Genomic DNA, 11,766 nt, shown 5'->3' on the forward strand with positions numbered 1-11,766 from the left:
AAAATGCGGGGCCCTGTGAAGAATGACCGCCGGCCGATAGATCGGCTTCACTTTATATTATGTAAAAAGCCGTTCTTTCCGTAGGAGCTTCACAAGCGCTTGGCAGCAGCTGCCGTTTCCGCGATCCGCTTCCGTATATTTTGCGATACATAATCATCACTGCACATGCGGGGCCCAGCATGCTTTACTTGAACATAATACAGGAAGTTGGGCCGTAGTATCCGCACGTGTATCTGTAACCCTCTATCACTGCTGCACATGGATCGGACATCACACAGTTGGCTCAAAAAGAATTAATTAACTAGTCCTCCGTCGTGCCAACACCGGAGAAAGTGACAAGTGAGGGGAAATCTCCGGTCTCCGCAAGTGAAGCACGGAGCAAAAAGTGGTTTTGCGGAGATTGCAATGCGCTGCTTATAAGCAAAAAGTAATGGAGGAGCTGGGAATTGAACCCAGTACCTCGTCAAGAATCTTTCGAAAAGAAGATGCTAATGACGCGCTCTGCCAAATGAGCTACACCCCCTTGATTAAAAACTGAAATTTCATTTTTATTCTCTCATGACACAGTCACAAGTGTGTGTTCAAGGGGTGGGGGCCGGCGGAGGAGGGTGGAGGTTATTACAGAGACTGGCGTTGAGGTTTAAAACGAAGGTCACTGTGCATGGTGGATCGTGATTCGTAAATCAAGAGGGCAGGAGCATTATTTCTAACTGTAACTGTCTCTTGTCTCTTCAATCCCATTTATTCGGCGTGCATATCTGCGACTCATTCCAAGCGGTCAGCGTTCGTCTGCTGCTACTTTCGAACACACATACAACCATACAATATGTCAACCAGCTTAGAACTGTTCGTTGAGATGGGTCGACTGGCTTTGGCTGGTCAAATGGCTATGGTCGTGAGTGATCATAATTAATCAAAAATGCTATAAAATCACCAAATAATCCGACACTGGCTAGCTTTGGCAAAACAGACTGGTGGGTCAGGAGGGATCGGAGGGGTTATCTCCAGGTTATTTAAAAAGACAGGATGTAATGTCATCATCCTCGGGTCAAACCAGGTGAAACTGGACAGCTTTGTCAAGTCTCTCCCTACCCAGGACGGAGAGGCCTGGGGATATAGCTGTGACCTGAGAGATAGAGAACAGGTTGATGCGATTGCAAGCAAAATCACTGAAGAGCGCCCCCCCGATTGACGTCCTCATTAACAATGTAAGTTTTAAGAGAATTTGTCATCATGTCGCTCTTCATTGACGTCAGTTACACAGGTAAGCTTTGCAGTCGCTGCCAATGCACCCTTTTGGGAGCAAGACCTTGACAATGTGGCTTCGGTGATGGATGTAAACCTGAGCGGGGCTTATGACTATTACTCGTAGGTGGATCTTTCACTTGTCTTGAGTTGTGTCCCTTTTCTAACAAGATGTTATAGATGCTGTGCTTAAATACAGCATGATGCAACGCAAGCCTCGCCCCACGGGGACTATCCTCAATATCTCGAGCATCACTGGTCATCAAGCCCATGTTCGAGAATTTTTTGAAGCTTCTTATCATACTTTCAAGGTTGGTGACAAGGCATGCATTTATCTTACTAGGGGGTGATTACCGAGTTCATTTTCACGCCGACTTTATGGTAAACTAGGCTGGGGTTGAGGGCTTCACAAACGTATTGCGTCACGAATTGGTAGGCACAAACATTCGCGTGCTTCTCAACAGGCCCGGGACAACAAGAACAGAGTTCCATGCTCGTCGACATGGATATGACAGGGAAAAGACTGATGCCACCTATTCTGGTTCCTGTCCGTTGGTTGCGGATGATATCGCCGTCAGCTGTTTATACCAATGCCTTCAGCCTGAGAGAATATCAGTCGTGCTGCTGGAGACACTTGGAACGGCGCAGAGGAGTTTGTACTCCGTTGATCAGGAGTATGAATCGAGAAATGGGCAATCTGAATGTCGGAAATGGTCAGAATAAACCATTGTATCAAGACGTAAAGCCATCTGAATCTCTTATCCCATCTTTGAAAAAAGTGGTGTTAATGAAATATCTTGAATGCTGTGGCTTTGTAATCGAGTTATACGACCAGTTGACTAACGACAACCTGTCAGTCTGAGTCTGATTATCTAGACAAAAGTGAAATGCAACGAACTGTGATGGAGATGGTAAATGACTGGTATAAATGATCAAAAAGCAGATCAATCGTCCCTCTCGTTACATTTATAATGCCGGTAGTCACACCCAAAACGGTAGCGGTTTGATCCCGTATTTTTAATAATTCTTTCTTATGCCTATTACGATTACATACTCGTTGTGGTATCGACTATATCAGTAAATCGTGCGTCTTATAATTGTTAGTCTGTTAAATATTGCACTTGACTTGTCAGTCTACCTCCGGTACAGCTCATCAGCCAGCTAACGAAATCATGGAAAAATACTCAAACTGGAGGGTAAGTTAGCGTTAATCTCTTTACCACGTCAATTCTTGCTCTTACATCCTGCACTCGATTAGGATCCGGCAACAGGAATCCAGGTTAGTATTTTTCCCCTAGTACAAAACAGTAATGTTACTGACAATTTCACAAGCCATTCCTCCCTCCAGTCTCCCCTCGATCTGGCTCTTCATTATTCGTAGCCTTCCTCGCTCCCCTATGCGTCGTACATTCTCTCGTCAGGGGTGTCCTCCTCGCTGTACTTGGGACGTTACATGTCTTATTCGTTGACTGGCTATGTCTCTTATTCGTAAGCCTTCTGTCCAAACTGGGCTTAATTTCCATGTTTCGATATGCATTTTGGAGGTTTCGATCAATGTAAGCTGACTGTATTGGGATTATATTAGGTGCCTATCCCACCGCTGTATCGTGCCGTTAACGGGTGTTTGACGGCGCTGACTTGTAGATTGGCGTTGGCCCTTATGGGATATTGGTGGATCTCAACGGAGATGGTTTCTCCTCGACGAGGGTGCGTTTTCATGGATCTAACATGCTGAAGATCTCGTATTATCTTTCTCAAGTGATGGATGGACTGACAGTGGTGTGGATAGAAAGACAGGCGTGTCTCAAATTTCTAAACGGGCCCCGAGAAGGGGAGATCTAATCCTTGCAAACTGGACCAGTTATGTAGAGGTATTGTATTTGGCGTTCAGGTGTGTCATTCTTGTTTCAGAAAGTGTTCGCAGTGAGGTGTGTTGGTTAATCTAATATTGTGTAGACATAACCCTACATTCCTCCTCCCGGTTTACTCCAACGATATCTTCCAAGAACTCCCCAAGACTGGGCGTCACACAGGTACTGGCTCAGCCGCTATTAACACTCCTACGGCCGTTGTTCAGCCTCCATTCCTCGGCTACCTCCCTTACACTCTTACTTCTCTTCTCGCCCGTACTGGCCTCCCTCCTGCACAGTATGACGTACCTCCCAACGGAGTGTATAAGACCCTCCGAGAAGCTAGGAGAAAGGAAAAGAGGCCTGTCGTGCTTTTCCCTGAGGGGACAACAGGGAATGGAAGGGCGATACTCAAGTTCGGGGAAGGGATTTTGGCGGAGGGAGATGTCGGTGGGGATGATGAAGGGATCGTCTGGGTCAAATTCTTCAGGTAAGCACCTGCTTATACCTCCACTTGTGGCTCACAGACGCTAAATGCATTTTTTTTTTTTTTGGTTAGACACTCGCCCCCGACTGCTTTTTCTCCTAGCGCCACATGCCCTCTGCCCACCCCCCTCAAGCACCTCTTTTTCTCCCAACTCTACACCCCTACCCCCTACTCCCGCCGCTCCTTGCATATCCGGACCCTTCATCCCGCCGCCTCTCCCTCTTCGCCATCTTTCCTCCCTGGGGAGATCCTCAACAACCAGCCTGGGGGTTTGGATGCGGCAGGGAAGGATCATAAAAGTGTATGGAGGGAGGCCTGCGCTGTGGTACTTGCTGAGGTTGGGAAAGTTCGACGAGTGAAGGGGATGGGATGGGCGGAGAAGAAGGCTTTTCTGGAATATTGGGCGAGAGGTGGCAGAAGATAGGGGAGGTTCTATCCCGACGATCTTTGTTCTATGCCGTGTCTTGTCGTGTCTCGTCTTAGAGCTTTGCACTACTGTTACAGCATGATGGATGCCATTTCAGCTGCTCTTTCAGGACAAGGGCGAGCGGCCTACCAAGTTTTCTACTGATTCTTTTTTACTCTGATCAGCTCAAAGGAAGCCTCAACAACAAAGTTAGGCCTTCCCACGGAGCGTATGCTGTTGCCCTGCCTTATTCCTCGTGTCCTCCATCCTCCTCTACGACCATTCCATTCATTCAACTCTAGCGTCAATCTCCTTAAACCAAGTAAGCATAGCTACACCTTTCAGATTCACCACTCAACATGCGGCACCTGACATTGGTACAACCAAAGATAAGCAATGATAAACCAAAAAATTGAAACATGTTCACTTATGTGGTTGTGAGAAGATTGATGATGGTGATGATGGTCGGGGGGTTCCCGGTCATAGAGGGTAGACACATTTTGTGACTGCTTATACAGCCATTCATCGTAAAGTACTCGACGTAAAATATAAGTTGCAAATAAAGACTGAAAGTCGGAAAGAGAATAGTTACTTTCTAATACCGACACAAATCAAGAACAATTGAATAAAGTTAGTTGTTTACGTTCTGGGCGGCCAATTGACGTAAATGCGTGGTGCGATTGTTGGCGGTTTATCCGTCGGTTAAACGACGAAGAATTGCCCGCAGTTCTAAGCTCGATACAAGCCCGTCGACCGCAGCCCACCGCACAAACTCCGAGGGCTCGGTGTTCGGTGAGCGATTTATTTATATATCGGTGAATTTCATATCAGATAAGAACCCCCGCTTCCACGAAAACTGAATGCCCTTTTCCGACAAGTTATTATTCATCTCATTCATCGTTCTTCTCCTTTCAATAATTCTATACATAACACCACAGCCTCAGTCTAAAGATACAATGCCAACAGCACTTAGGAACGTCATTGTAGTCGGGGGATCTTATGTGGGCTCTGTGAGTTGTCTCCTCCCGCCATAAATTAATAGGCTGCGGAGTTTTTCCCAAGCAAATGCTAACGTGGCAAAACTCTCGCTCTTCCTTGATTCGTTCATTAGAAAGCTGCACAAGAGCTGGCTGTAGTCCTCCCACCTACACATCGAGTACTCCTTGTTGAACCTCATAGTCATTTCCACCACCTCTTTGCTTTCGTGAGTTTTTTCTTGGCAGTCGGCGGTGTGGTGTCACTGTGCTTCTCTCGGAGTTTTGTTCGGTCATCAGCGTTCTTTCGGGATAAAAAAATGGTCCGCAAGAGCGTGCTGCAGAATGAGTGAAACCTCAATTCCTTCGCAGTTTATTACCTCCAGTGTACAGTTCACACCCAGATCATGGTGAAGCAGGCATGCGAAAGCACGATATAACTTTGTCTGGTCACTTCGGGAATTGGTAGCATGTGTTCAGCTGTTGTTCTGCGGTGAATTCGCAAGGTTTAACAAGATCGCTGACCATTCAATTTTTTTTAAATCTCCTACAGCCTCGATTTGCCGTCGTTCCTACACACGAACACAAAGCTTTCATTCCCTTCACCTCCGTATTCAATGATTCCGCCATCCCTAACCCTTCTATCCACGCTGTCGTCCGAGCCAAAGTCAACGCCGTTTACCCCACACATGTTTCCCTCGACCGAGCCTGGCAAGGCGAGACCGATATCTCTTATGATTTCCTCGCTATCGCTACCGGTACAAGGCTCCCTGCTCCCGGATCTATGCAAAGCGAGGATAAGTCCAATTCTGTAGAGTATTTCAAGACTTATCAGGAGGGCGTAAAGGAGGCTAAGGATATTGTGATTGTTGGAGGCGGTGCGGTTGGCGTTCAAATGGCTTGTGATATCAAGGAGGTCTCTCCTGAGAAGAATGTGACTCTTGTTCAGTCTAGGGACCGCGTCATGCCCAAATTTCACCCCAAGCTTCACGAGATCATCTCTAATCGCTTCAAGGAACTCGGAGTCAAGTAAGTACTTCCTCCCTGCTCATCATCTGTCGTCATTGAGAAACTAACATTTTACTCCAGCCTTGTCACCAACAATCGCGTCACCGTCCCTGCTGAAGGTTTCCCCAATGACGGCTCAACATTCTCCGTCGCTCTCAAAGACGGCACCTCCATCCCCGCCCAACTCGTTATTCCCGCTACCGGCCAAATCCCCAACTCTCAACTTCTGTCCACCTTACCTCCTTCCTCTACCGACTCTCTCGTTAACCCTGCCAACGGCTTCATCCGCGTCCGTCCTACCCTCCAATTACAAGATACAAAATACTCCAACATTTTTGCTGTAGGCGATATCGCCGACTCGGGAGCGCATAAAGCTGCTAGACCCGCTATGCAGCATGTGAAAGTGCTCGCGAGAAACATTGTAGCTATGATTGATGGAAAACAGCCCGAAGAGAAAATTGAGGTCGAGCCTGCTGCGATCCATATGACATTGGGGTTAATCCAAAACATTGTGTTTAGAAACCCTAACATTGCCACTGGTGACACTGAGCCTTTCTACAAATTCCGAGATGAGTGAGTGTTTAAAATGACAATTGCTCGATTGGGGATCACAGAGCTAACGTATGGATGCGACAGCGGTAAGCCTGATATGGGCATTGAAGATGTTTGGGCTAGACGCGGAGTTGTAGTCAACGACCCCAGCGAATATTTCCTGTAAAACAATCCGAGATAGTTAGATTATTGGCAGTAAAATGTCAAAACCTCTACATTCTGTACTAGACTTATAGAGAAAACGAGAAATGATACATGGGTCTTCTTGCAGGATTCCTGGTCGCGTAGAGCGGAAGATGATCCATGAAGGTCAACAATGGCCGTTCAAGATAGCAAATGAACGAATAATCTGATGTTGTTAAAAAGACATGTTGCAATCTTTCATTTCATTAGATCTAGCAGATGATTAATAAATCATTTGATCATCTCTTGGATATTATTCTGTATCCGAAGCAGCCCCCACTGCGCCCCCACTCTTACTCCATCCCCATCAAAGCATCGAGTATCGAGCATCGAACATCAAAAGACCCCAAAGTTAAGCACCGTACCTCCTTTCCCATTCTTTCGGTTACCCGACCCTTATTTCCAATCCTTCCCGCTAACTTTTGAAACCAACCTTCCCTTCTACCTTTTTTTTTTTCATTTCTTCTCAAGATCGGTCGGCGAACGAGGGAAACTGCATGGAGACGAGAAGAGCTAAGCCTACAGATTTGGTGGAGGGGTGAATGTTGGAGGGTGTGAAAAAGCTTTGTTGATTGGTGATGAAGGAGATGGTCGAAGGCGGATGATGATATGGAACAAAATCATTACTGATATAGGTTGTGGTATGTGGATGACATTTTCAAAAAGGAAGGGTCTTCCATTTGTCCACTTTCTGATGCCCGACTGCTGTTCGCCTACTGCCTACATTCACACGCACGCCTAGGGCATCACCATTTGAAGATTAGACCGTACATTATGCACTACGCGCACACTTTGCAATCGCGTCCATATACGCTGCATCAGCGATCAACATCACTTACTGCACTAGACACTTGCACCTATAATGCGCAGGAACCTCCTTTCCGCGTTGACCATTTCATTTTTAGCGCCAGTTTGAGGCGTTCCATCCTTATTCGCATCACCATCGAGTGTGTTGTTTCCCTAGTAGTTTCCTTCTATCGCCGGACGTGCCGTATTATTATCGTCTTTCATCTTCCCACGTGATTTCGCTTGATTTCTGCTTATCGATCCAAACGAGCGCCCCATCATTATTGTTGCCGCTGGAGGAGCAGAAGAAGAGGGAGGAGAACAAATATCTAGACTGTAGCAAGTGAAAGGGCTTGAGCTGTCGGTGGTATGTGTTGTTGACTGGCAAATAATGATGCGCTCGGGGAGGCTCCAGCGGCGTGGTCGTGGCCTGAGCGGGTCTGGGTATTAGCCTCCTTTCGCTGCCTTTCCCTCCGTCATTTCACCCCTTTCTGTGAATCTTTTTAGTCTTGCGAGAGTGGGGGAATAAGCTAGATTCTTCCATCAATGATTACGATGGGAAAGACGATAAAGTGGGTTGACAAACCCACCTGCCATTCTGTCGGGGCAGGCGGATATTAAATACCGCGTTTTCCGTCATTAATTATGTATGGCCGGCTCTTCGCACCACGTACCGGAGGTCATTTGCACCCGCAACCCCGTACCAGTCCCCTCAGATCTTATCATATCATCAGTCTTTCTGTAATCCCTGGCCTGTTATTTTCAGCTTAATATACTTATCCGGCCCTGAAAATGAGCTGCAATCACGGGACATAAAATCACAGCCCAAACCCCGAGGTCGAAAAAAAAAGAACTGAATTTACCCATTTTCGATTTAATCGTCGTAATTCCCGGCGCCGAATAGGGACAACCCTTGATCTCCCCCACTTTACCCACTCTGAGACATAACCGGAACGGGAGGTCGAAATACGTATCGATGGCTCACGAAGGCGAAAAGTGGGGGAGGACTCAACGGTTTATCATAGAGTGGGAGTGATGGCAGATGGGCATCATCCCATGCTCATTCATCCTCTGTCTCACAGAACTTGATTGTTCATCTATAATAACCTAGGCGTTTCAAGGATATTATACCGCTCCAAGCTTCTCTGCTCGCAACGGCGGTCTGTATCGATTCTTACTCCACTGCCGCCTATATATCACGCCTACCCCCCATCAACAATACGATCGTATTACAAATCTTGCAAGCCCGAAGCCAGAAGTCTTTCAACGTTCGTCACCTCTCGAGCGATTGTCACCTTTTACATTATCTTTGTCGCTTCACCCGTCGCCTGCCCGCCGATCATTCCGAACACTGAAGGGTGGTTTTGGTGGCGCCTGTCTTTTCTTTAGGCCAACTTTTTGCAGAAAAGAGTAGACAACTAGCTTTTTTTCGATAGCTTCGAACCCCCCACTCTCTCGGTATCTTGCCAGTATAAAACGTGGGCGATCCCGGCAACTTTGACGGCAACCACATATATTCCTACATAATACCAACAACAGGCGCTCAACAGCAACACGATGTCTCTTGTCCAATCCAGCTCCGATATTCTTTTTATATCACCCACAGTCATCTCTGGGGAAGAGTATGTACAACCATTTATCGCCGATGTCCTCATCTCCGGAGGCCGTATCGCCCGTATTGCCCAACCTGGTACTCTCTCCGACCAACTCGGTGCTGAGGTCCGTAAGGTAGAAGCCACGGGGTATGTTCTATGTCCTGGCTTCATCGATCTTCACGCACACTCGGACTTGTACCTCCTTACTCATCCGGACCATGAAGCCAAGATCTCTCAAGGCTGTACTGTAAGCCATCATCATTTCTCAGTCACTACTCACCTTTCCATGCCGTGTCTCAAAGGCTGAGTTGACGCTATCATGTAGACGGAAGTAGTTGGCCAAGATGGTATTTCCTACGCTCCAGTGCAGACAAAAGCCCAAATGAAAGCTATTCGTGAGCAAATCACTGGTTGGAACGGCAATCCGAATGAGGAAGACCATCCAGGTGTTGGGCTGTTTGAATGGAACACTGTGGGAGAGTATTTGGATTGCCTTGAGAGGAACAAGACGGCAACCAATGTCGCTATGCTCGTGCCTCAAGTGAGTGCTTCGAGCCTAGCAGGATGTAAAAGCTGATGATTGATTAGGGCAATCTGAGACTGCTGGCTTGTGGACCTTGGGATGAGGTAGCTACAGCAGACGAGATCACAGTTCAAGAGAAGCTATTGCGACAGGCTATGCTTGAAGGCGCAGTTGGCATGTCAAGGTAACATACTTCCCCCGCCCATACTTCCGTTGCTGATAAATTCATAGCGGTTTAACGTATACTCCTGGGATGTACGCTTCAACGTCGGAGCTAGCACGCCTCTGTCGAGTACTTGGCGAAGAATTCCCCGGGGCTTTCTATGCTCCTCATCACCGAAGCTATGGGTTCAAAGCGCTTGAGAGCTACGCTGAGATGCTCGGTCTTGGTCGAGATACTGGTTGTCCCATACGTAAGTACAATGGAACAGTGATCGACCCATATCTGAAATTTACTAGATCTCACTCACGCTACTCTCAACTTTTCTGAGAACAAGGGTAAAGCCCCCTTGCTCATCTCTATGATTGACGCTGCTCGCTCTGATGGGTGTGATATCTCCCTCGACACCTACCCTTATCTCCCAGGCTGTACAACGCTTGCTGCATTGTTACCTAGCTGGGCAAGTTCGGGAGGACCGGCGGAGACATTGAAAAGGCTGCGGGATGAAATTTCAAGAGAGAAGATCAGGAGAGCAGTGGAGGACACTGGGTGCGATGGCGGACATGGCATACCGACCAACTGGGATGAAATTCAGGTGAGTCAATCCAAGGATCAAGTGAACCTTGTATTAACGCGGCTTTCGCAGATCGGCTCAACCACTCATCCTGACCTTGCATCATACTCTGGACGCCGCGTCTCTGAAGTTGCACGTTCACTGAAAGTGCCATCCATCAAGGTTTTCTTTGATGTCCTGATCAAAGACAAGCTCGCTACAAGTTGTATCATGCATATCGGCAACGAGGAAAATGTGAGAGAAATCATGTGCCATGAGACGCATTGCTCTGGTAGTGATGCTATTCTGCATGGGAAAACGTTACATCCTAGGGTAAATGACAACCATTCATTGGCACTAAGACTCCGCTAACGCTGCCGATAGGCATACGGAACGTTCCCCCGCTTCTTGGGACATTACGCTCGTGACCTAGGTATCATGCCCCTCCCAGCCATGGTCGCCCATCTTACCTCTCGTCCCGCTAAGCGACTAGGCGTTTATCCCTCCCGAGGCCTCATCGCCGAAGGTTCAGTAGCCGATATCGTGGTTTTTGATCCTGAAGCCATTAGGGATAAGGCCACGTATGAGAAGCCGAAGCAGAAGGCTGAGGGAATTAGATTCGTGCTCGTGAATGGAGAGGTTGCGGTAGATGAGACACGCTTGACGGGGATGAGAGGAGGTAAGGTGCTCAGGCGAAGGGAAGGTGGGAAAGTGTGGTAGAGATCTTCTTGGGCACTGCCCTTGAGAGTTATCTTACACCGATATAAGATATACTGTTGTTTCTTGGCTTGTTTTGCGAATAAAACATTTTGAGAAAACTAAAATAGGTTGTAATTATGCATAAGTATCGTTGAAAACGTATACACAGTATATGCTATGATTGTGGAGGAGCCGACAAAGCTGACCAAGCCTCATTAAAGTAGACAATACGTGCAATAGACAATAATATGAGATCAGAAATAGGCTCGCTTCTTGCTTTTCGTCGGGCAGCTCTTCTGATTGCTTCCGCCAGCGTTAATAGAGGACCGCAGGTACCATTTCCTTACCACTCACTGCATTTGATCGGCAAATCATTTATTCCCATCCAATTGCTCTCCCCACCCTTTCCCCCACCTTCTATTGTTCTCAAGAATGAAACTGTTCTTTCCGTACGACTCCGGCGCCCGGGCCCTCTACCAAATGATACCTCCGCCACCCCCACTTTCCCCCACTCTGAGCCGTATACAAGGCGTACCTCCACTTTGATAAACCTCCACCATCCATCGGATAAGTCGGCACGCGAATTCGCCGAGACCTGCATTCTGACCCGCTTCACGATTCGTTCGTGCACGGCAGGAAGGGAATCGTCTATCAGATGGGGTCTGCGTTTTCCGTGTAAAAGCATCCAGCCTTGACCTTCTTATACAGCCATCTATCCCTCGAAGCATCTACAAACGACATCCAT

At 47.5% G+C, this 11,766-nt stretch overlaps 5 protein-coding genes and 1 non-coding gene across 6 annotated transcripts in view; 5 read left to right on the top strand and 1 right to left on the bottom strand.

The window, feature by feature from the left end:
• Positions 1 to 431: 431 nt before the first annotated feature.
• Positions 432 to 523, bottom strand: CNI00330. Its single transcript has one exon. It is a non-coding gene; the product is annotated as a tRNA-Ala (tRNA).
• A 126-nt stretch (positions 524 to 649) lies between these two features.
• On the top strand, positions 650 to 2,005 carry CNI00340 (oxidoreductase, putative). The gene is made up of 5 exons (XM_024657767.1): positions 650 to 895; positions 957 to 1,208; positions 1,265 to 1,368; positions 1,426 to 1,517; positions 1,636 to 2,005. Exons 2-4 carry the CDS (start codon positions 1,149 to 1,151, stop codon positions 1,436 to 1,438), a joined length of 177 nt encoding a protein of 58 aa, XP_024513509.1. The 5' UTR covers positions 650 to 895; positions 957 to 1,148; the 3' UTR covers positions 1,439 to 1,517; positions 1,636 to 2,005.
• A 299-nt stretch (positions 2,006 to 2,304) lies between these two features.
• Positions 2,305 to 4,118, top strand: CNI00350 (expressed protein). The gene is made up of 6 exons (XM_024657768.1): positions 2,305 to 2,441; positions 2,578 to 2,733; positions 2,831 to 2,952; positions 3,035 to 3,136; positions 3,202 to 3,585; positions 3,655 to 4,118. Exons 1-6 carry the CDS (start codon positions 2,418 to 2,420, stop codon positions 4,004 to 4,006), a joined length of 1,140 nt encoding a protein of 379 aa, XP_024513510.1. The 5' UTR covers positions 2,305 to 2,417; the 3' UTR covers positions 4,007 to 4,118.
• Positions 4,119 to 4,838: 720 nt separating this feature from the next.
• On the top strand, positions 4,839 to 6,879 carry CNI00360 (oxidoreductase, putative). The gene is made up of 5 exons (XM_572726.2): positions 4,839 to 4,998; positions 5,100 to 5,192; positions 5,516 to 5,991; positions 6,052 to 6,543; positions 6,607 to 6,879. Exons 1-5 carry the CDS (start codon positions 4,849 to 4,851, stop codon positions 6,686 to 6,688), a joined length of 1,293 nt encoding a protein of 430 aa, XP_572726.2. The 5' UTR covers positions 4,839 to 4,848; the 3' UTR covers positions 6,689 to 6,879.
• Positions 6,880 to 8,226: 1,347 nt separating this feature from the next.
• Positions 8,227 to 11,171, top strand: CNI00370 (D-aminoacylase, putative). The gene is made up of 7 exons (XM_572724.2): positions 8,227 to 9,333; positions 9,412 to 9,627; positions 9,675 to 9,793; positions 9,841 to 10,022; positions 10,069 to 10,364; positions 10,416 to 10,655; positions 10,707 to 11,171. The coding sequence occupies exons 1-7, from the start codon at positions 9,049 to 9,051 to the stop codon at positions 11,040 to 11,042; spliced, it is 1,674 nt and encodes a 557-aa protein (XP_572724.1). The 5' UTR covers positions 8,227 to 9,048; the 3' UTR covers positions 11,043 to 11,171.
• Positions 11,172 to 11,385: 214 nt separating this feature from the next.
• The window catches only part of CNI00380 (expressed protein), a 2,001-nt gene continuing 1,620 nt past the window's right edge, over positions 11,386 to 11,766 (top strand). Inside the window, exon 1 of the mRNA XM_572767.2 lies at positions 11,386 to 11,766. This exon is cut by the window's right edge and continues 194 nt beyond it. Coding sequence (XP_572767.1) covers positions 11,765 to 11,766 — 2 coding nt within the window. The 5' untranslated portion in view covers positions 11,386 to 11,764.

The sequence above is a fragment of the Cryptococcus neoformans genome, assembly GCF_000091045.1.
Source record: "Cryptococcus neoformans var. neoformans JEC21 chromosome 9 sequence".
Classification (NCBI taxonomy): Eukaryota; Fungi; Basidiomycota; class Tremellomycetes; order Tremellales; family Cryptococcaceae; genus Cryptococcus; species Cryptococcus deneoformans.

Bases quoted from the DNA above. Each gene is read 5' to 3' on its own strand.
- CNI00360 (XM_572726.2), top strand. From the start codon at position 4,849: ATGCCCTTTTCCGACAAGTTATTATTCATCTCATTCATCGTTCTTCTC. The intron at 5,193-5,515 runs GTGAGTTTTTTC...AATCTCCTACAG, and splicing joins TCCACCACCTCTTTGCTTTC to CCTCGATTTGCCGTCGTTCC. The intron at 6,544-6,606 runs GTGAGTGTTTAA...TGGATGCGACAG, and splicing joins TTCTACAAATTCCGAGATGA to CGGTAAGCCTGATATGGGCA.
- CNI00370 (XM_572724.2), top strand. From the start codon at position 9,049: ATGTCTCTTGTCCAATCCAGCTCCGATATTCTTTTTATATCACCCACA. The intron at 9,628-9,674 runs GTGAGTGCTTCG...ATGATTGATTAG, and splicing joins TCGCTATGCTCGTGCCTCAA to GGCAATCTGAGACTGCTGGC. The intron at 10,023-10,068 runs GTAAGTACAATG...GAAATTTACTAG, and splicing joins AGATACTGGTTGTCCCATAC to ATCTCACTCACGCTACTCTC.
- CNI00340 (XM_024657767.1), top strand. From the start codon at position 1,149: ATGCGATTGCAAGCAAAATCACTGAAGAGCGCCCCCCCGATTGACGTC. The intron at 1,209-1,264 runs GTAAGTTTTAAG...TCAGTTACACAG, and splicing joins TTGACGTCCTCATTAACAAT to GTAAGCTTTGCAGTCGCTGC.
- CNI00350 (XM_024657768.1), top strand. From the start codon at position 2,418: ATGGAAAAATACTCAAACTGGAGG. The intron at 2,953-3,034 runs GTGCGTTTTCAT...TGGTGTGGATAG, and splicing joins ATGGTTTCTCCTCGACGAGG to AAAGACAGGCGTGTCTCAAA. The intron at 3,137-3,201 runs GTGTGTCATTCT...AATATTGTGTAG, and splicing joins GTATTGTATTTGGCGTTCAG to ACATAACCCTACATTCCTCC.